A 24,486-nucleotide genomic window follows, 5' to 3' on the forward strand; every position below is an offset into this window, starting at 1 on the left:
GTGACATGGCAGCTTCTTCTGTACGGCGCATGTGCTGGACCCCAGCCTCTATGGGCTGGTTCGGCAGCAGTCCATATAAGCATATTCCCAGTCCGGTATCGTTCTTGCTACTGCCCATGTGCAGAATCCATGTTTATGGGCTGCTGCCGCAGCGGCCCATTGGGACTGCCCTGGTGACTGGCAGGTCAGACGTCCAACAGGAAGCCAGTCACAGTAAGGACAGTGCAGTCTCACAGACTGCATCTGGCTTTACACAGTGGCGGATTTCACCTGGGGGGGGCTGCAGCCCATAGGTAAAACCGATACTGGAGGCGGGGTTTAATAATGTGATTCACCAGGCCCCGTCCCTTTCACCTCCCTCCTGCTCCTCTCTGGGAGGCGGAACCCCTAAATATGACGGAGTTCCAGAAACCCGGCAGCTCCTGTATGAGTCGAGACTCCCCACCCTGTAATATGGCCCTGACAAGATTTTAGTTCAATATGAATGCCCCATTATACCATACACACATACATACATACATACATACATATATACATATATGTCCGGTACTGTGTGTTATCATTCCAGGCATTTACTCTGTTTGCGACCCATTTCCTGGAATTATGCCACCTCGGTACAATCTATCCGAATGTAGAAAACTTTCACTTTGAAGTGAAGCACGTGGGGGACAGATCGGGGGACGAGGAGTCCATCACTTACACCTACTTACTATCAAAGGGCTGCACCAAGGAGCGGAATTACGGTAATGGCAAATCCTTTCATCTCCCTTCCCTCACCTTATCCGCGTTTACTCTGTTCTTTCACCATCATCTTCATGTTCCAGGCCTGAAAGCTGCATCACTTTCATCCTTACCGCCCTCCGTAATGAAGGATGCCAACGAAATCTCACAGCTGGTGGCAGACAAGGTCCTGGTATGTGCCCAACTATATATATATATATATATATATATATATATATATATATATATATATATATATGATACATTTTATCCAAATGAAGCAGTAGGTAACTAGATTATTACATTAGACCCAGTTATAGGAACGTACTGTACATATAAAGGGAATGACAGTTACAAGGGTCCAGAGGCGGACGCGGTTACATGTAATATGTAAATACCGGTTACCTCTCTGGCCTTTTGTACTTGTGTGCAATAGAACGTGTGACGCCCACTAACATCGGCCATGGAAGGTGTAAATCACCAGTGGTTGTAAGCCGCCATCATCGCTCTCACCATCTCCCATCACCCTGTCCCCAGCCAGGAATTCCCATAGGTTTGACATACCATTTCTTATGCCAGCGATCCTGGACGCACCAGTGTACGGGGTACAGTCAGAGAAACGCATGCGCCGCAGGGGTTTTCAGACATGCATAGTAGTAAATGATCGCTGAGAACATACAAACTCCTCTGATATAGCATTCTTGTCCAGACCACTGACGCCTGCACTGTGACTGTGAGGCAGCAATGCTGTCCATTGTGTCGCTGTGCTGCACGTGTGAGCAGTGCAGCTGGTGTGAAAACTATTTCCCCTCTCATGTCTCCCAACAGCGGAAGCAGAGCAGCACCATGGAGAGCGCCAGGCAGATGGCAGCCTACCACTTATCCCTGAGGCTTGTGCAGGCTGCCCGGAATTCCCGGCTGGACTCGGACAGTCTGAGAACTTACCTGAAACACCTGAAACAGAAATACTCCTCTGACTGTGCCGCAGCAGACCAGCTACCTCCCGAAGCCACCCAGTGACTGGCGCATAGCTCTGCGGCGACCAACGTGATACCAGTCATTTGTGATGGTAAAAGGATTCTGGGACCCATGTGGTCACTAATAGACCGAGCTCGTTCTCTACTGACGCGTTTCTTGGTCCGATCTAATGTTCCATACTGAATATTCTCACAGCCCGCAGACTGTGCTTCATAGGGATGTTTTGCATTCTTGCACATGTTCTAACACACATGAATCAGCGACAATGCCGTTACCTGGGGATATGGGATTGGACGGTCTAATGCAAGGGCAACCAACTCCAGTCCTCATTTTCCAGGTCTCATCACAAGTGAAGTAATTAGCTCCACCTGTGGATCTTTTTAAAATGCATTTGGTTAGTAACCTGTGCTCCAGCGAGTTGGTCCGGAAAACAGGAACTGTTGGTAGCTCTTGAGGCCTGGAGTTGGCTACCCCTGCTGGTGGCTGAATTATCGGCAGTCCCCAGAGACAAAGCTTTACACCACTTGGGGGTGGCAGGTAATTGGCCTCTGCTCTTATTGGCTACTTGTTGGCAAAGCCACTCCCACTTCAAACTCTACAACATATTGGCACACAGATTGTTAGAGGAAAATGAAATACTCTGTGCTGCTGTTACAGTTCCAATGCTCACATCAGGTCCTTCATGTTGCTCTGACCTTTGGGAAATGCACCTAGAGCTGAGACATTTACTCTCCAGATGAAATGAGAACATTTAAAGGTCTCATCTTTTTCCTTCTTAATAACAAGTGCGCTCTGTGCACATCTGATCTCTGCTGACGCTATCTGCCGACCTCGCAGGTGTCAGTCACTCCGTGTATATAGTTCTATTACCGAGAGATGGACGCCTGTCCCATCAGGGGGACACCGTGGTGATGGTGGGGTCTTGTATAATGGAACAGAAGATGAAGGTATATGGTCTACCATGATGTCCACAACAGGTGGATGTAGTCCTTAAAATAAGGGATACATGTATGTGGGAATGGGAATTTAATTACAATTATATTTTCTAGAATAATGGGTTCGTTTTTGGGCGGAGTTCTTGTTAAAGTCTTGGGAGTTATTTACGTAGTCTCGGCATTTGCAGATATATTTGTTTTTATTACGAGATAAATTATTTAGCAATGTCAGGATTATAGGATGGATACTCCGTTCTAGGTCATGTTCTAGCTGTTTTGCCATTGTACCCAAATGCATTGTGCTACTTACAAACTCATATTTTGTCGCTAAATACCATGTTTGAGTTCCGTTATACAATAAATAAGTTGTAAATTGATTCTGTCACTTTCCTAGATTTTAATCACTTTGTTAAACCTTCCCTCAGTATTGGATGCTGCAGGAACGTGATTATCTGGAAGCTTGTTCTTCCCTGTGCGCTTCCGAGACTCACGGAACATGATCCCGCTAGTTGTCAGCGCAACATAGTTCTAGTGGTGGAACGTACCGGGCCAGTTTCCGTCAATGTATCTGCTTACTAGAAGATCATGGAATATGCGGATAAGAAATAGGAGATGCCGTTTATCAGATTATACATCATGTTACATTACCAGACTGGCGGATACATTGCAGCAGTACCCAACGTGTTACAGAGAGCAGCCCGTGCACCTGTGACTTAGCCGTTATAAGGGCAATGCAGGCTGCATAGCAGATACACCATATAATGATATCAGTTCAGTGGCGTAACTATAAATTTTGCTCCCCCCTGCCAAAAAGTTTGTGGTGCCAACCCCCCCCCCCCCATCCGCCCATCCTGTACACAGTAGCCAATAGCCGGCCCTGTGTACAGTCAATTGAATCAGTGGGGGGATTTGTCGTCTCTCTGCCATGGCTGCACCCGCGCTGCGGCTGACTCGCCTCTGGTGCTCAGTCAGTGGACAGCAGCATGTCAGTGCGTCGAGCGGGTGCCGGCGCCCACACAGACCCCGCTGCTGCTTGCTCCCCCAAGCGGCTGCTGGGGCTGCCTAACAGTAGTTACGCCACTGTATCAGTTATAGCACTCCAGGGACCTGTATAATAATCTGTGAGATGCATTCATGTGCTCCATTCTGCCAAGTCTGCATGTATTCTTATAGGGACAAATAGTTTAAATTATTGACGATTTAACAATAAAGACAGACTGGCCAGAATCGCGCCTGTGTCTGCATCTCGCAACCTATCACATTTGGGGCCTTATTTTAGTTCACTCTTTCTGACAAAATCCTTCTTAGATGGACAAAACCATGTGCACTGCAGGTGGGGCAGATGTAACATGTGCAGAGAGAATTAGATTTTGGTGGGGTTTTACTTCAAAGTGAGATCTATAAGGGGGGGGGGAATCAACACAATTGCGCTGCTGGATGTAAATAAATTAAAAACTCCAAGTCAAATATGGGTATGACCAGAAATGAATGAAACTGGACACGCTTGTAGAAATTATTATTTTATAAATGTAAAAAATTATTATTCAACCACATATACATATACATATACAATAACACTAAAATATATATAAAAATATATATTAAAAATAAATCTTGAATAGTGGGGTGTCTCCAAGGTAGGATATATTCCCAATAATGGGTTTTAGCTCAGTTCCAGGAAAATGGATAATGCGCAATAATATACAGTCATGAATTATGAATGCCAGATTAGCATGTAAACGGACATGCACTAGGTGGTAAGGCAGTTCTTATTTGTGAAATAGGATAATTTTTCTCACCCGGATGGTTGTAGGTCGTGGGGAGCCAAATAGATGTTTGTTTAGCTCAACCCAGATATCCCTCCAGGAGGCAGAGACAAGCGGCCGGGAAACGCTGTGTGAAAAGCGGCTGTGATAATTGCGCTCAGTAGCGCTCCGTGATGTTAGTAGCCTGTGGTCCTTTAGAAGGTGGTCCGAGGGACTTAACACGGTCACAGTTTAAATAGCAGATGCTCATCGGAGCTTGTTGGAAGTGGCAGCTAGGTTGGCAAACTGCCGGTGGCCGCGTGAGACGCCGACTTGGAATTAGCGGCAAACACTTGAAGTCAGATGTGCGGCTGGGAGCTGAGTCAAAGGAGGAGCCTTGGAGACACGTCTGTAGTGCGTCAACGCGTTTCGTACCCTCACAAGACGGGAACTTTTTCAAGACAAGTACTGACCCACTGTGTGGGAGCTTTATTTAAAGGGCTAATTCAATTGGAAGCAATCATTAAATTAAATACTAAACGTAAAAAAACATAAAAAAACAAGCGCGTCCAGAATGATACAATATAACGCTATCTATATATCACAATATTCTCCGTTAAGGGAGTGATTAACAAATTTCACTTATCATCAAGAGAATCTTCTTTTAACGTGCAAGAGAGTTAATTAGCTATTTTCATTTAAGTGAGAGAACAGTTGCAAGATATAGAGGTGAAAAGTCACCTAATTATTTCAAGTAGCAACGAGAGAGAAGTATGAGTAGATATTTATATATCAACATTGTTAGATACATTGAAAGTACAATTATGTTATTATATATCTTAGAAGCTATACTATTCAACCGCATATAAGGAGCTGAACACAAATTGAGGATCAATAGTAAAGTGATAAATATAAAAATATAATAATTAATGGTAACACTAATAATACTAAGTACATCTACGTCTAAATTCAGGTGTGTATGGACAGAATATTTTTCTATATTTTAAGTATAGCAGCAAACTACACATCGCATAAATTTATTCAAAAAATATATTTCACATTTATCCATATCACATTAGTATCATATCAGAATATATCATTTATAACAAAAAGTATATTATATATCTAAGTGTAGAACTGGGGTATTATACTTGTATATCTAGTTCATATGATTTAGCCAGATGTGGCCTACAGAAGAAGCCTATAAAGTAAGCTTCACATTCTGTCGACAGTATCCTATCGACATATGTCGTCACAGAGATTTATGTCTATTTAGACCCAAGGAAATAGAAAGAAATATTACAAATAAAATATATATTAAAAACTTTAAGTTTCACATACAATGTCCTTTGATTATATTAAGTTATATGTTTGTTTTATTTTATTTTATTTTATTTTGTATGTATATGGACTTACAATTATAATTATATTCAACATTTCAATGATTTGGGGAAAATAAGTCTGTGTGAGGTGGGGTAAGGGAGAACTGCAAACCAGGGACATCACACAATTTGTGCGTATCTCTAGTAGAACTCCTGTCACTCAACTCCACACAGATTAGTTTATTCAGTGAACGTAGTACTATGGGAAATACATATAATTAATTTGGTATCATTCAATCAATACAGGAAAAATCTAGAGCCTCATTTAAGCCTTGTGGGCTCAATGTTTCTAATTTAAAGATCCACGCTGTCTCTGCCAAGCAGAGCTTTTTAAATCGATCTCCCCCCCTTTTAGTGTTCATGATATGTTCGATCCCCATTATTGTGAGACCTTTAGGGTCCCCATCATGTTTCTGGCAAAAATGACGGGGAACACTATGATTTTGTATTCTTTTCTGTATATTGTTTTTATGTTCTCTGAATCTACTTTTAATACTTCTGATAGTGCGGCCCACATATTGCAATTTGCATGGACATTCCAGGATATATACACAATAGGTAGTTTCACAATTGATAAATTGTTTACATTGAAAAGTTTTTTTATTTGTAACTGATGTAATATTATTAATTCCATTTAATATGTACTTACATGTAAGACAAATATTTTTATTACATCTAAAACTTCCTGGGGGTTTAGGTGGGAGCCAAGTGGGTTTTGATATGGTAGTAATTGAAGGGAGAAGAGAAGGCGAAATGAGATCTTTCAGATTTTTATTGCGTCTGAATGTAATTTTAGGTTTAATATGAAGATCTTGTAGTATTTTATCGTGACTTATTATTTCGAAGTTTTTTTGAACGATCTTTTTAATCTGATTGGATTTTGAATTAAATTTTGATATAAATGATATGGTCTCTCCAGAGTTAAATATTGTTGTTTTTTCTTCTTTGGGTTTGGATTTTAATAAACTTTCTCTGTTGGTCTTAGTAACTATATCCATTGCCTCCAAAAGCAATTCAATTGGGTAACCCCTTCTTTTAAAATTTTCAAGCATGTGTTGTGACTGAAGTAAAAATTCTTCATCTTTAGTACAATTTCTGCGTAACCTTAATAGTTGGTTTTTTATTTTTAAATGGAATTAATAATATTACATCAGTTACAAATAAAAAAACTTTTCAATGTAAACAATTTATCAATTGTGAAACTACCTATTGTGTATATATCCTGGAATGTCCATGCAAATTGCAATATGTGGGCCGCACTATCAGAAGTATTAAAAGTAGATTCAGAGAACATAAAAACAATATACAGAAAAGAATACAAAATCATAGTGTTCCCCGTCATTTTTGCCAGAAACATGATGGGGACCCTAAAGGTCTCACAATAATGGGGATCGAACATATCATGAACACTAAAAGGGGGGGAGATCGATTTAAAAAGCTCTGCTTGGCAGAGACAGCGTGGATCTTTAAATTAGAAACATTGAGCCCACAAGGCTTAAATGAGGCTCTCGATTTTTCCTGTATTGATTGAATGATACCAAATTAATTATATGTATTTCCCATAGTACTACGTTCACTGAATAAACTAATCTGTGTGGAGTTGAGTGACAGGAGTTCTACTAGAGATACGCACAAATTGTGTGATGTCCCTGGTTTGCAGTTCTCCCTTACCCCACCTCACACAGACTTATTTTCCCCAAATCATTGAAATGTTGAATGTAATTATAATTGTAAGTCCATATACATACAAAATAAAATAAAATAAAATAAAACAAACATATAACTTAATATAATCAAAGGACATTGTATGTGAAACTTAAAGTTTTTAATATATATTTTATTTGTAATATTTCTTTCTATTTCCTTGGGTCTAAATAGACATAAATCTCTGTGACGACATATGTCGATAGGATACTGTCGACAGAATGTGAAGCTTACTTTATAGGCTTCTTCTGTAGGCCACATCTGGCTAAATCATATGAACTAGATATACAAGTATAATACCCCAGTTCTACGCTTAGATATATAATATACTTTTTGTTATAAATGATATATTCTGATATGATACTAATGTGATATGGATAAATGTGAAATATATTTTTTGAATAAATTTATGCGATGTGTAGTTTGCTGCTATACTTAAAATATAGAAAAATATTCTGTCCATACACACCTGAATTTAGACGTAGATGTACTTAGTATTATTAGTGTTACCATTAATTATTATATTTTTATATTTATCACTTTACTATTGATCCTCAATTTGTGTTCAGCTCCTTATATGCGGTTGAATAGTATAGCTTCTAAGATATATAATAACATAATTGTACTTTCAATGTATCTAACAATGTTGATATATAAATATCTACTCATACTTCTCTCTCGTTGCTACTTGAAATAATTAGGTGACTTTTCACCTCTATATCTTGCAACTGTTCTCTCACTTAAATGAAAATAGCTAATTAACTCTCTTGCACGTTAAAAGAAGATTCTCTTGATGATAAGTGAAATTTGTTAATCACTCTCTTAACGGAGAATATTGTGATATATAGATAGCGTTATATTGTATCATTCTGGACGCGCTTGTTTTTTATGTTTTTTTACGTTTAGTATTTAATTTAATGATTGCTTCCAATTGAATTAGCCCTTTAAATAAAGCTCCCACACAGTGGGTCAGTACTTGTCTTGAAAAAGTTCCCGTCTTGTGAGGGTACGAAACGCGTTGACGCACTACAGACGTGTCTCCAAGGCTCCTCCTTTGACTCAGCTCCCAGCCGCACATCTGACTTCAAGTGTTTGCCGCTAATTCCAAGTCGGCGTCTCACGCGGCCACCGGCAGTTTGCCAACCTAGCTGCCACTTCCAACAAGCTCCGATGAGCATCTGCTATTTAAACTGTGACCGTGTTAAGTCCCTCGGACCACCTTCTAAAGGACCACAGGCTACTAACATCACGGAGCGCTACTGAGCGCAATTATCACAGCCGCTTTTCACACAGCGTTTCCCGGCCGCTTGTCTCTGCCTCCTGGAGGGATATCTGGGTTGAGCTAAACAAACATCTATTTGGCTCCCCACGACCTACAACCATCCGGGTGAGAAAAATTATCCTATTTCACAAATAAGAACTGCCTTACCACCTAGTGCATGTCCGTTTACATGCTAATCTGGCATTCATAATTCATGACTGTATATTATTGCGCATTATCCATTTTCCTGGAACTGAGCTAAAACCCATTATTGGGAATATATCCTACCTTGGAGACACCCCACTATTCAAGATTTATTTTTAATATATATTTTTATATATATTTTAGTGTTATTGTATATGTATATGTATATGTGGTTGAATAATAATTTTTTACATTTATAAAATAATAATTTCTACAAGCGTGTCCAGTTTCATTCATTTCTGGTCATACCCATATTTGACTTGGAGTTTTTAATTTATTTACATCCAGCAGCGCAATTGTGTTGATTTCCCCCCCCCTTAAAGTTTGTCTATCTATGAGCCTAGCTAGCTCATCTTAACACGTGCAGCAGCTGGTTTTCTGCATAACAGGTGTATTAATTACAGCACCATTGTTACATTTATTATTTTTATTGGAGCGCCAGGTAAGTGAATTGGTGGATACCCCTTGGTACCCATCCCAATTCACAACCCTTGTCCTTTTGTCAAAGTGAGATCTATATTGCAGTGTAAAAATAATGCAGCCGGTATTTACCCTGCACAGAAACAAAATAACACCCAAATCTAATTCTCTCTGCACAAGTAACATCTGCCCCACCTGCAGTGCACATGGTTTTGTCCATCTAAGAAGGATTTTGTCAGAAAGAGTGAACTATGGAGCACATTGGCAGTTCCAGAGGTAGGTGTTTCCCCTCCTGGCGCTGGAAGCAGGGAGCACATTGGCAGTTCCAGAGGTAGGTGTTTCCCCTCCTGGCGCTGACAGTCCAGACTGTGATTAGCACTTACGCTTTTCCAGGGAGCCGCAGCCAATACAGGGCCTGATTCCGTCATCACCTTTCTAGTTAGCAATATATTGTTTTACAGCATACTAATAAAAGTGAGTGAGTTTTAATATATCAGTGAGCCATACATAGGTAACGTCTCTTTTTGCAATATTCTCTGAGCAGCACTTCCCTGACCCTGATGGGATGTAGACTGACCATTGTATTAATGGTGATTACTGGTGCATACAGTATGTTACTATGCCACTGCCCACCACATACCATGCCCATAATGTAGGCTTCATCGTCATTATACACGCCCTACAGTAGACACATTGGGCCTTATTTTGGTTCATTCTTTCTGTCAAAATCCTTCTTAAATGGACAAAACCATGTGCACTGCAGGGGGGCAGATGTAACATGTGCAGAGAGAATTAGATTTGGGTGAGTAATTTTGTTTCTGTGCAGGGAAAATACTGACTGCTTTATTTTTACACTGCAATATAGATCTCACTTTGAAGTAAAACCCCACCCAAATCTAATTCTCTCTGCACATGTTACATCTGCCCCACCTGCAGTGCACATGGTTTTGCCCATCTAAGAAGGATTTTGTCAGAAAGAATGAACCAAAATAAGGCCCAGTAAGAGGGAATTCAATTGTCAGAGCAGGGTGAGAATTGCGGGCATTTACATGCTGGCTACAGCGCCCCATTTGTCACCCTTCACCACGTCATACGAATGCCAGATCTGCACAAAGTACTTGCGCAGAGAACTTATTTGTACAAGATCGGGTTGGCACACGGTGCAGCTATTGTCGCTCTGATTTAGCCGGACGAAGGGATTCACCAGCAACTGAATTGCCCTCTAATATTTACCTGTAACTAAATGCATAACAAAGTGAAACTTTGGCTGTTGAAACACATAAGATTATATATTCCCAGCTTGCACAGACGTGTCCTTTTTTATCTTACACCCAATGCGTATATGCACACATTGCATGTAAGATTAGACGTGGCAAGCTGTGTACAGTTGCAGCCAAGATCACCTAATGCCCAGGGCTGTCTTTTCGTATGGGCGTAATGGGCACTTGCCCAGGGGCCCCAGGTGCATAATGGCCCTATACTGATAGCTGAGGATCCCCTTTTTCCGGGGATACCAGAATTTTGAAAATCGGCCCTGGGGAAATGGAAATATCCAACTTCAATGCAGCAGTCCACATCCAGCCTGTTAATTGCAATTCCCAGTCAGATTTCTCAGGTTCTCTCTGAGGGTTTTTCTGAGAGTATATTCCAAAAGATGGGACTCCCCCCTTTCTGTGGACACTAGCGGCTTGTCTCTATCATGCCCAGAACCAGAGATATCAGCCTTCCAGCAGCCGGTCCCTGCTCCAGCTCCAAACATCTGGTGTAGAGTTTTATATTTTTGTCAATGGATTGCTCTGGCTCCTGATCTCTGATCCCCAAGTTCCCAGCACCTCCTAAAAGTTGGGACTCTAGGTTTTTTATACTATTGAAGGCTAAGAAATCTATTTCCAGATAATGGCGATATCTGCAGTCAAACAAGCTGCCCTTCCACCGGAAAATGACGAATAGTAAGCCCACTCCATTATCCAACCCTCCCCTGCGTATATAACACCCTCTACCTCCCTGGAAGTCATTTACAGGGGACCCTTCATTCAGCTCAGTGCCCCCTTCCACACGTTAGTGTTCTCCCTCCCACCACCTGTGCAGTAAAGGAGTAATTAGCAGAAGTTACTGCTCCAGGTCCTACATGTTGAGTGGAAGATAGAGCACCACCTGCCACCCGTAGAACATCAAAGCTGCTGCTGATAGCACCCCCCACCCCTAGGAGGGGAGAATGGGTAAGGGCCCTAGTGCATTGCTTTGCCCAGGGGCCCACACTGCTGTTAAGACGGCCCAGCTAATGCCATGTCCATGGGCGCAGGTGCGTGCGTACACCTGCTCCCATTACCCGCCTGTTATACCGCAATTGAATTGCCACTATGCATCCGCATGGAGTGTCAGTTCAATAAGGACAACACTGTGTATCATGACAGACAAGGCTAGAATGGCAGAGGGATTCATGTTTGCCTGTCAGCCAACCTAATAAATATTTGTCTGATGTCTGATATACAGTAGATAAATCATTATCAATGCAACACAAAGATGTTTATAAAATAACATATTTAATTGACCTAATATTTAGTTAATTTAGTAATAGGAACATCATAGTCAGACAGCTTTACAATAAGGAATAAAGTAGAGTACCGTTCTGTTGATATATTACATTTGCTTCCCTGTTATTCATTTTCCTTTAGATATTTTCTATGTATTATTGCATCCTCCTGTTACACTGTATGTACTGTACCCCAAATGCCCCAATTCATGGACACACAAAGGGCTGCAGTCTGCTGGAGACTGGCTATATATGATGCAATTAGTATTATAATCATAATTGCTGTATTTATAAATGTCCAGCACAGGATGTTCCAGTATTAGGTGTGATACAGGTTATTGCTGATGTCACTAAGCTTTACAGTTGGAAGAATGCAATTCGGTACTTGTTTCCTAGCACGGCGCCACCGTTTTTGATTGTAGCCATCGGGTCGGAAAAATCGCGTCGATCGCATCGCATGCCGACCAAATCGCATGCGATGCGATCGACGCGATCGACCCAATTTTTACATTGGAATCAATGTAAAATGGTCCCTGAGACCTGATTTTACATTGATTTCAATGTAAAAAGCCCCCAAAAAAACCTTTTTAATACCAACCCCCCCCCCCCCCTCATGTTTTAAATGCCCCCTCATTGTTAACGCCCCCCCACTATTGACGCCAACCCAAAGCGTGGCGAGCGCAGCGAGCCCGCGAGGGGCGGCGGTACGTGTCCTCCGACCTTTTCATACCCCTACTATCCACGTCGGCGTGGAGTTGATTGTATAAAGTGTTGCGAGCACAGCGAGCCACCGTGCCCGAAGCGTGGCGAGCGCAGCGAGCCAAGCGCGGGGAGGCGAATACCTTCACAGGTATACGCGTCCCCTCGCGGGCTTCACAGGTATCCGCGTCCCCTCGCGGGGCTCGCTGCGCCTGCCACGCTTCGCGCTCGCCACACTTTATAAAATCAGCTCCACGCCGACGTGGATAGTAGGGGTATGAAAAGGTCGGAGGACGAGTACCGCCGCCCCTCGCGGGCTCGCTGCGCTAGCCACGCTTCGGGTTGGCGTCAATAGTGGGGTGGCGTTAACAATGGGGGGGCATTAAACATATTTTTAACCTTATTCAATGTGAAATGGGCCACATTGTCACCTATGTAAAATCAGGTTGATCGCGTTGATTTTCACTTTAAAAATAATTTAACATTGTTCCCTATGGGAAAATCGCGTTGATCGCGTAAATCGCAGCCCCTTATTAGGGGCCGCGATGGACGAAATCGACGCGATTTTGTCTTTCCCCGGCAAATTAGCTGGTGATTGACATAAAATCGGGTCCATCGCGTTGATTGTATGCCTTAAGTGCCTTAAACTTAAGGCATACAATCAACGAGATGGGCGCCGTGCTAGGAAACAAGTACCTGCAATTCAAATTCATCCTGTAGTTTGTGTGATGCCGGAACAAACATACTTTATTTTGTCGCAAAATGAGCACCACTCCCAAAGGAGCATAAATACTGAGGTTTATTTTATGCACAACATTTCAGGTTACCAGTAGCCCTTCATCATCTGAAGAAGGGTTAGTAATAACCGGAAACCTTGCACCCATCTACATTTCATCTTTTCTACTTGTATGATACTTTTTCTGGTACCCACCACAACTTCGAACTTTCCTTTTTAAGTGTACACTTTTCAAAGCTTTGTACATAGACACGTACAGGTATTTGCACTTGCGTCTTATACCCCTTTCACATTGCCACTAATTACCAGGTACAAGCAGTTTTTTTGCTGGCTCGACCCGGTAATTAGTGCGATGTGAAAGGGGTTACCGTGTCCCGCAAACGGGTGGCAATAAGAACCGGTAAAAAAGCAGAGTTCTTACCGGTTCGTTGCCGTGTTGCTGTGCAGTGGGAACGGGTTAACCGGGTCGAGTGACCCGTTTCCCGTTCACACTATGGAGGAGCCAGCGCTTGGAGCAGCGCCAGCTCTAAGCGCTGCCCCCGATGATGCACCGACTCCCCGCTGTGCCCCCGGATGACGGCAGTGAACCGGCAATAATGCCAGTTCGCTGAAGGGATGTGAACATTCCAAAATGCAGGGTCGCGCCGGGACTGAACCGTTTCAAAGTCCTGGTGCGACCCTGCATTTTGCGATGTGAAAGCAGCATTATTCTATTATAGGGGAGCAGTGATACCTGAACCATGCCCCCACAAAATTATGGAAATAATAAAAAACATCTACATTAAAATATAGTATAGGATTATATACCTTCTGTTAAACAGAGCATGTAATAGGCCTTCCCTTTACAAAAGGCCGCACTATGAAATTTGCCGCCCAGTTGCGGAGACTGGTCCCAGTAAAAAGCAATGCACCAGTGAACCAGCTCACAGATCCTAGTCATCATAGAATATATTATTGTCATCATTCCTCTGATCATTATCATCTTCTTCAAACAATAACTCAAAAAATCTGCTGATCTTGTCCTGCAGCAGCCGCTGTCTCTCCCTCTCCAGGATACTTCTGTCGTAGGTCACCGTAGAACTGGATATTAGTTCCTGTAATATCCTTTTCCTCTCACTCCTGGAAATGCTCGTGTGAATTTGGAATTTCCTGATGTCACCGATGGATAAATAATTATCTCTGCCAGATTTCTCTAGAAAATCTGCTCTTTGCTGGGAAACAGGGGCCGATTTCACCTGCGGTTTTGCTTTTGAACTACTTTGAGGGGCAGTTTGACTTCTGACCCCTATCGGCTCATCGGGCCATCCGTCAAATCCAGATTGATCCGATTTTCTTATTGCAGCGGGTGCTCTCTCTTTGGGGAGTTCATCGTTCGATGAGCCTAGTGGCATCCGAGACTGGAGAATTGGTTTATACGGTCTAGAGGCTGGACGCTGAAATGCTTTTCCATGGGCAGGATTGTCCGCAGTACCATTGAAAAAAGTGTTCCCATCTAGATGACCTGAAGGCGACCAGTTTCTTTTCCTTTGCATTTGAGTTTCATTGAAATCTGAGTTTGTTTTGTTTACTCCTGAGTCAAAACTGTTGTTTGTTCCTTTAATAACCTGCTTTGTGCTCATTTTACCTGATTGGATCAGTTTACCATCTCCAGTTACTCCAGTATCCTTCCCTCCATTCATTTTATAGTTCCATACTGCTTTATCCTCCAGCACAGCGCCGGGACTGTCTGATTTTAAGGTATTTTTCCCAATTGAAGAATATTCCGCTTTGTTCGAAATGTTCTGACGACTACCCAGATCAGATATCCGGAAACTCTGTTCTGTAGATGCACTGCGTTCCCTGCTGCTTACAGGCCTGTCTTTATTACAATCCAGATCTTTCTCCATTAAATCTTGCTGGGGAACCGTCGCCATCGGATTTTCCTGCTCTATAACTACTGCTTGCGTTCCTTTTATATCCACTCTCTTGATACTCGTCAGCGCCGATTGTGTCCTCCTTTGCGAAGCATTGGATTGGAGAACGGGGCTGGATTTCTGCATTTCCCTGCAATATCCAGAGCTGGCCCTGATGTCGTGTAAGGAATCCTGTACATCTTTGATACTCTTATTGATGGTGGCTAGCGATTGGATGCGTCGTCTTGCAATGTCTTCTTTGTGGAGTTCACAGCGCGACTTTTCGTAATTGTTCAGCATCTGCGCTTTAAGGAAATTTCCGCCCAGTGAGCTGAAGTACATGGTGTCGCCGGGGGCTGCTGGATAGTTCTTCCTCTATATTTTTGCGCTACATAATTGCATTGCTGTATTTTGCAAACGTGCAGCCTCTGTACCTGTCACCCTGCTGCAGAACATCGTCTGGCTGGTATCAGTCTTTCGCACTTTCTGACAGTCCCGGTGACGTTCCCAACGTTTTTCTGTTGTTAAGCACCTCGAGCTGCCTTTCAGCGTTTGTTGCTGACACGCTGGTTGGACAGTTAAAATGACTGCAGGCAACTGGAGCTGGTGTTATACAACCAGAGACACAATGGAGGCTGCCTGGTCCTGTGTGCTGGAGAATTGTTATGCACAGCAGAAGTGACACAAACATCTCCTGCTGTAATGAGAGGACTGAAGGCATTGTGTGTATGACACATTGTGACTGACACAATTACAGGGTTGCCATCCGTGTTGGGCTGTCACATGTCTGTGTGCACAATTCATCGTTTTGTGACACGCCGGAGGAATACAAGAACTAGAACTGGGAATAAATATAAATATTTTTGAAAACCAAATTAGTGAAACTAATATGTGTGACTTCCCGACGATCGATCGAAATACCGACGTGGTCAAAATGCCGGCATTCATTAAGTCAACACAGTCAAAATGCTAACATTTAAAGATCATGAAAAACTTTTAGGCCTGGTGACAATTTAAATGTCAGAATTTTGACGGTGTCGGCATTTTGAACGTGTCAGTATTTTGACCATCAGTCATTAGCGGTCGGTATATTGAACGTCAGTATTTTGACTGTTGGGAAATTGACTGCATCGCGTTACTTACAATTAAATATACTTGGCACATTCTCGCCGTTGTGTATATTTATCTCATTTAAGAATTTATGGGGCTCATTCATCAAAGTATTCTGCCCCAGTAATGATGCCGAATGTAGCCTCTACCTATTTATATTGCAGGAACCGTATTGTCTAAATGGGTGTGGATTAGCTACATACAGGGGGTTATTCTGGTTGGTTTCCAAAAGCAAATTCCTTCTTTAATGGACAAAACCATGCGAACTGCAGGATTTTGTCAGTGTCGATTTAGTGCATGTTGACTGTTTGGTGTCAACTTATTGACTGTCTACCTATTAGATATCAGCCTATTGGAGCACATTTTGGACCTTATTCAGGCCCGTATGCTTGCATATGCCGGTGACCATCGAAAGATGTGGGTGTTCCCCCGCAGCCTGTGAATGGATGTTGATGATAAACATCCATTCACAGCCAGTGCGTGCGAACACACGCTGCGAATGGCTGGCGGCCAGGCCAGTATTCGCAAGGCGGGGTTTGGTGGACTCGCACGGCCCTCTATGTAGTCTTGTGGTACTGTTCTAGCTCTGAAAACTAAAAGTATTAGAGCTTGACTAATGTCATCTTCAGATGGCATTACTATTTTTAACTCCTGCTTTTTAAAGGGCTCCCGGAGGGTGCAGATCCATAACGGAGGCAGGAACAACAAACTGGTACTGTCTGTTTGCAAAGTTAAAATTTAGGAAGGGAAAACAATTCTTATTTGTGCGACAAGACCTGGGAAAGCATGGCGTGTGGGTGTAAATGGGGTAATCAGCACTAAACCATCTGGTCTGACACCTAAAAACAAGACCTGCCACCACGAAGATGAGTTGTGAAATCGATTCAGCACACAACTGCTTTATATAGAAGGCATCATTCCAGAATGTTCTGCGCTTCTCTGTGTGATGAGGGAAAATTACCGATGTAATAGGCCACATCCGTCTGTTCAGGACTTCGGGATCATAGCCGTGAACTGAATTCCCCGCTCAGAGGCATTTTTATCTGTTCAGTAAGAATCGTGGCAGGTCTGGCAGAGAAAGATTGAGGCCACATGGGGTCCTAGGTGAGATATCAACAATGGCCCCCTCTTATAGTCCACATCTCAGAATTTGAAAACTAAGGAAAATGAAGGATAAAGAAGTCTATTGTTTAAATAAAGTCCTATTTGAATGTTCGGTGTTACCAGAGGTCACCCTTGAAGAGTCGCTTCACAAGAGTTCCTCCAACCTTCTACACCAGTGGTCCCAAACTCGCTCCTCAGGACTCCACACACATCACATTTTCCAGGTCACCCGGCAGGTGCGCTGTTTATCACCAACTGTCACATTTTCAAAATCTAAAGGTGACCTAGAAAACATGAACTGTGTGGGGCCATGAGGACTGAGAACCTGTGTTCTATAGGATTGTGCATCAAAATAATCACTAACAGTAACATTGGTCTGAGGAAGATGTACACAGGGGCGAGCAATAGTTGTTTTCAATGGCGGACTTTGGTATCAGGCTGCCCCTAGGCACAACATTTTTAGGCATTAAGTTAAAAGTCCTAACTTGCCAGCATACTGTAATAGCGAAATGAATCTAGAGATAAAACCGATTTATTTTTTAAATATTTTTTTCTTAAAAATGATAAGAAAAATATACACAATGGCCAAAAATGAGCACATGAGAATAAAACAAAAACAAAGGAAGAGTCCAATAGACACAAGAAGAAATACATTTTAGACATTGAGCAGAATACAAGGGTTGCTCAAAGCTAATTTTTGAAAGGTTTCCCCAATTGTCACTACATTGAACCTTAGGGGAGCAAGAGAGAAAGAGAGAGTGAGGGAAGTGTGAGACAGGGTGCTAGAGGGAGGCAGAGAAGCAAGAAAGGGAGACATAGGGCGGTATTCAATGAGGCTGATTCGCCAGGTTTTTATGGCGATTTTGTGCTGTAAGGCGAATTTCTGACTAAAACGGTGAATCACCCTATTCAATGACCAGATGGCGAATACATTTCAAGGTTTTTTTCGCCATGATTCACCGAGTAGCAATCGCTATCTTTTTATGGTGAAGTGGAAGCTGAACTTTTAAAATAAAGTGTTTTGTTTTTTACAATTGGTGTAAAAAAATCTGGAATTTTATTCTGAGGAGGGGCATGCTATTTTTATTCATGTGCTGTAAGCACATGAATATATATTTAATTTAAAAAAAAATATATATATTTTTTTTTTTTACACAGACCAGCCAGCAGGGAGCCGCTCATTAGATATTCATATATTCACTTCACCCGATCATTACATATGCATGATCGGGTGTAGTGAATATACCCGGTCCCCTGCTGGCACCCCCGGGGGGGCAGCCTGTGCTGCCTGGCTCCCGGGGAGCCCACCTCCCCCCCACAAACGTTCTGGGGCAGGCAGGGAGACTTCCATCTCCCTGCCTGCCACCGTCCTCAGGCTCCCTGCGGCGTCCGCCGCAGGAGCTCAAATTCGCCGGTCAGGGGCAGCGAGCCCCTGATTCGTTGAATACCGGAGACGGCGAGGCTCTGGAACGCAGCGAGCAGTGGCGAATCTGCAGCGAATCCTAAACAGGATTCGCTGCACGTCGCCAGTATTCACATTGAATACTGCCCATAGAGAAAGATGGGGTACAGGGAGATGGGGATAGAGGGGTTCATGGAAGTAGAGGAAATGGTAGAAAGAGAGAAAGAGAATGTCAGAGAGAGGGGGCTTGATTAAGAGAGTGATAGAGGGAAGGGTGGAAGTGAGAGGGAGTGTCAAGGAGGGAGAGAGTACGATTGAAATTAGTGTGTCAGGGTTAGAGAAAGAGCAGGAGGAATGAAGATAGAAATGAAGAAAGGGGGAGAGAAAGCTGGGCGTAGAGAGAGAAATGGAGAGACAAGAGGAGGGCGTGAGAAAAAAAGGGAGGTGAAGGGAGAGAGAAAAGGAGAGCGGGGCGAGAGAAAAAAGGAGAGCAGAGAGAGAGAAGTCAAGCAGATAGAGTTAGAGAAGGAGATCAGAGAGCAAGGGAGAGAGAGAGGAGAGCGAAACGCAAGAGGGAGTGCAGGGAGAGGAGCGCAGGGGGAGAGAGTAAACGCAGAGAGCGCAAGAGAGCTCTCTATTCCTCTACAACCTGACCCCCCTCCTGCAACCGTCCCTTTGGTGATTCATGGTGTACTCTTCCCCATACCCTAGTACCAAGACTACTCTTAATACCCCTCACCTCATGTCCTGGCCATCCCTGCCATGCTCACTACCTGCCTTCAGGCCTCCTTGCCAGTACCTTGTATTTCTGTCCTGTCTCCCCCTCCCTCTAGACTAAGCTCCTTGCAGCAAGGTCCTCTTCCCTCCTTTTCTCACAGCCCTCTTCTCTCGCACTTCAATTACAGCTGTCTCTTTCACAGCGACTGTCTATACCGACATCTCTTCTTGCACTTGATCGCTCATCTCTTCCAGTGGCTGCCTCTTTGCTTCACTACGTCCCAGCTGTTAGATTGTAGCGCTCAGCGCCTGTCTCCATACACTGTCTAGTGTAAGGCTCACAGTCTGCCTTGTCCCCTTGCAGCAACGTAGCTAGGCGTCACCCTGAGTGACAGCTCGCTTAAGCGTATAGCAGGGCAGAGACCCCTGACCCTGCTGTAGCGTTCCCTTTCCTGTTAGGAAGTCCCCGCGTAGTGTGTGCCTCGGAACGTGTGTGACTCCATCCATGCTGTTTGTAGCTCCACGTGCACCGGAGCGCGTAAGAGCAAGCCCCGCTGTAATCCCGTTACAAGCGTGACCTTTGCACAGGGAGATCCATCATCATTGGCAGCAGCGACGACTGGGAGAGATACCGCCAGCGTAAACCAGTTGATAGCCATTAACCCTGCACAAGCCAAACGCTACAGCTAAGTAACAATCAGACACTGTGATTCCCAATGTACCAGTTATATTACTGCCTGAAGTTAACTGCAAAAGTACTGTTGTAATCTACAAGCCTGCCACTTGAATAAATCCTTCAGTTGGTTATATCTTCGGAGTGTGTCGTCTAACAACCACACTGCACGTACTTATAGACACTCTGCCAATACCAGCTGTATTGTGTACTGAGCATTGTGCTGCTGTTACCTGTGCTGTTGTAGTGTCTAAGGGCCGCATTTATCAAGCAATATTTGCGGTGAATCCCCGAAAACATCAGTTTTCGGGGGTTCACCGCAAATATTTAGTATCCCCCAAATGTATTAAAGGGGGACATCCCTGCTGCGATCCTCCCTGCAGCACCGCCGGCCGCATCCCCCATAGGTTTCTATGGGGGATGCGAATCTGCCCGATGTATTAACATGTGGCCATAGCCCATTGCTCGGGCAGTGCAGTAAGAGGGGTCGGCGGGGGTCATGCGCTGACCTCCCGGATTCCGGGTTAGGGCTTCGAGGGGACGGGCTCCTATCGGAGCCCTGTCCCTGCGCCCTTAAAAATGATGCATCCCCCCAATATGATCGCATTTTACAATGCGATCCTGGGCGGTAATATTCCGCCCAGATCGCATTGTAAATGCGATCATGATAAATGAGCCCCTCAGTCACTGTAATGTTCTGTGTTTCCTGTATTGTACTAATGTGTGCCCTATGTACGGCGCTGCCCCTGGTAGTACACGGACACCTCCTCTGCTTCCCTACATCCCAGCTGTATTGTGTACTGAGCATTGTGCTGCTGTTACCTGTGCTGTTGTAGTGTCTCAGTCACTGTAATGTTCTGTGCCCCCTGTATTGTACTAATGTGTGCCCTATGTACAGCGCTGCCCCTGGTAGTACACAGACACCTCCTTTGCTTCCCTACATCCCAGCTGTATTGTGTACTGAGCATTGTGCTGCTGTTACCTGTGCTGTTGTAGTGTCTCATACACTGTAATGTTCTGTGTCCCCTGTATTGTATTAATGTGTGCCCTATGTGCGGCGCAGCCCCTGGTAGTACAGGGACACCTCCTCTGCTTCCCTACATAACAGCTGTATTGTGTACTGAGCATTGTGCTGCTGTTACCTGTGCTGTTGTAGTGTCTCAGTCACTGTAATGTTCTGTGTCCACTGTATTGTATTAATGTGTGCCCTATGTGCGGCGCTGCCTCTGGTAGTACATGGACACCTCCTCTGCTTCCCTACATCCCAGCTGTATTGTGTACTGAGCATTGTGCTGCTGTTACCTGTGCTGTTGTAGTGTCTCAGTCACTGTAATGTTCTGTGTCCCCTGTATTGTTCTAATGTGTGCCCTATGTACGGCGCTGCCCCTGGTAGTATACGGACACCTTCTCTGCTTCCCTACATCCCAGCTGTATTGTGTGCTGAGCATTGTGCTGCTGTTACCTGTGCTGTTGTAGTGTCTCAGTCACTGTAATGTTCTGTGTCCCCTGTATTGTACTAATGTGCGCCCTATGTACGGCGCTGCCCCTGGTAGTACACGGACACCTCATCTGCTCCCTACATCCCAGCTGTATTGTGTACTGAGCATTGTGCTGCTGTTACCTGTGCTGTGGTAGTGTCTCAGGGCATTATTCTGATCGGAGCGGCCAAACGTGCGTACGTTCGCCATTACCGCACGCTAGCCGTACGCGGCCGTTAGGGTTAAGTCCACCCACAAATCAGCCGCTTACGTACGGCCAGAAATACCGTAGAAGGGGAGTGGCGTACAGATGAGCGTACGGCAACGTACGCGGACGGCCCAGCCCTTACACTCCGACAACTGGCGTACAACTGAGCGTACGGCGCCGTTTACGGACGTCTTTCGTCCGTCTTCCCAACGACTTCTTGCGGAGATCTGAGCGTACGCCAGCTTGCACGGACGGGTCCCTATTGTTTTCAATGGAAAACTCAGCTTTTGTCACCGCTCGTGAGAGTGAGCGTACGTCCGTGCACGCTGGCATACCCTTCACATATATGGACCTGCAAATCTTGCCTCTCAACTACTAATCTGACAATTGATTAATTAATCTATTTGTTATTCAATTATTGTTTTCTATTAACTCAATTGTCTACCTTAATAAAGACCTAATAAAACTACATTTGAACCCACATTACATGTATATTTGTTATGTTCTAATGTGGCATTTTAATCACTATCTATGTGTCCCCATATTGCTGTTACTTTTAAATCAAGTTATGTTGGTGTTTCTGTATATGTACTAAATTATGTCCGTAATTACTTTGTCCAAAATGTGTAACATGTATACCTACCCTGATGTTATGTGTGATGTTTTAATCGAACAACATTAAACATTCATGCATTTTCACTATGTGTTATTTTACTCAAAAACACACACATTCACACATCAATCATTACCCCTCACCTCAAATTACAAGTATAACGTACAGTACACATCTGTATGTACCTACCCTTACAAGCCCTCTAACATATTTATTAGTAAAAACACAGGCAATTTCGAACTGTCATGAAACTTTTATTTTATACAAAAATAATAAGGGGGGGGGATAAAAAAAAATTAAAGGCGGGCCTCCAGAAGGCCAAAAATGAGCTGGAGGTACAGGAGGGTGATCATGATCTCCCTCATTAGGGCTGCCACCTCCTCCTGCTGCTGTCCAGTGTCTGTAGAGAAGGGATAAAAAAAATAAATTAATATATAACATACACAAATGTTTGTTGTATTTGTACATAATAAAAAGTTCAGAGTTATGTGTGAAGGCCACATACATTTAGAAACTACATTGAAGATGGGTCTGCTGTAAACACAGTACTAAAAAATAATATGTTAACACACACATACTGTACATAGTAAATAACATTAATTCAATTACTCCTTCATCAATGAATGTATGCTGTATCCCAATTGGTACTTTGGTTTTGGGGGACTGTCCTCTAACCTCACAATTAGCCTGTGCTATTTAAGGGTTATGACATTGTTGTGGCTTAAGCACTCCTTAGTATTTTAAATTTAGGACATTGCTGTACAAATTATAGGCCTACAGCTATGTTTGTAAAGCATGCATCCGCATGGCCTCACACACTATTACCAAAACAATCTCTACATTTAAGTTGCACCAGTGGCAGATTAAGCCTTTGGGGGGCCTGGGGTACTTTAGAGCGGGGGGCCCCCTTGCACTTGTCATTACTGGCCGCACACTGCATGGGCGAATATTATACTGTCAAAACACAGAGTAAAGGCAGAATAAACTTGGTCAATGGTTACCTGCAGGGGATATATATATATATATATATATATATATATATATATATATATACACACACACCACATGAAAAGCCTGTGTTTGTCCCTCTGCCCCTTACTCTGGAGGAGACCTCACAGTCCTAGTGCTGCCTCTGATTAAAGACCCTCCTATGACTAAGCTGCTGCTGCTGTTCTCCATGGACCTGAGAAGCATGTAATGAGCTCCACCAATCAGAGCTCAGCACAAACTTCTCAGCCTCTGTCCTCTGGTGCAAAGTGTCATGGGACTTAGTCAACTCCCAGAAATGCACTGCACACTTGTGCAATCAGTGTGCCTTGGCTCCCGATGCTCAGCACCATAAATCATTGTCACATTGGCAGATAGGTGAAGCTGCAGCACTACCCCACCCATGCACAAAACATTTAGCTAAAAAAAACAAAACATAACTTAAACATTTTATTTTTAAAAAATACATGACAACCACAGGGGGCCCCTAGCTAGAGGGGGGCCCAGGGGCACTGACCCCTTGAGCCTCCATTATAATCCGGCCCTGTGTTGCACATCATGCTGGGAACTGGAGTTACCCAACACCTGGAGCCACATAACTACCACACCACTAATGTCGGATATCTCATTGGATGTACTGTTATGTCAATTATTCAAGGGGTGAGGCATGGCCACACTCAAAAAAACCACCAAGGGGAGCCTTGTTCCTGGAGAAGGACAGGACACACCTCATGGTCGGCCTGCAGTGATATGTTGCAACTAATGTTGATGTTGGATACACATATGTGGTTGTTGTGATTGTTTATGTGTAGAAATGTGTAGGTCAACATTAGACACATTATTTACTTACGGCTACTTGAGCCATCCTGGTTGCCGCTGGTTGGCTGTGCAGTGGTTGGGGGGGTCAGGAGCAAAGGGGATGGTCCTGGAGTTTGGACCGAGGTAGTGGGTGTGAGTGGGGAGTGGAGAGGTTTGGGGGTGGGTG

At 43.7% G+C, this 24,486-nt stretch overlaps 1 protein-coding gene across 1 annotated transcript in view; it reads left to right on the top strand.

Moving 5' to 3' along the window:
- The window catches only part of MSH4 (mutS homolog 4), a 93,914-nt gene extending 90,904 nt beyond the window's left edge, over window positions 1-3,010 (top strand). The window contains 3 exon segments of the mRNA XM_083158254.1: window positions 569-743; window positions 825-913; window positions 1,549-3,010. Coding sequence (XP_083014380.1) covers window positions 569-743; window positions 825-913; window positions 1,549-1,740 — 456 coding nt within the window. The 3' untranslated portion in view covers window positions 1,741-3,010.
- The last annotated feature ends 21,476 nt before the right edge of the window (window positions 3,011-24,486 follow it).

This window comes from Crinia signifera, chromosome 8, assembly GCF_055691185.1.
Source record: "Crinia signifera chromosome 8, ASM5569118v1, whole genome shotgun sequence".
Classification (NCBI taxonomy): Eukaryota; Metazoa; Chordata; class Amphibia; order Anura; family Myobatrachidae; genus Crinia; species Crinia signifera.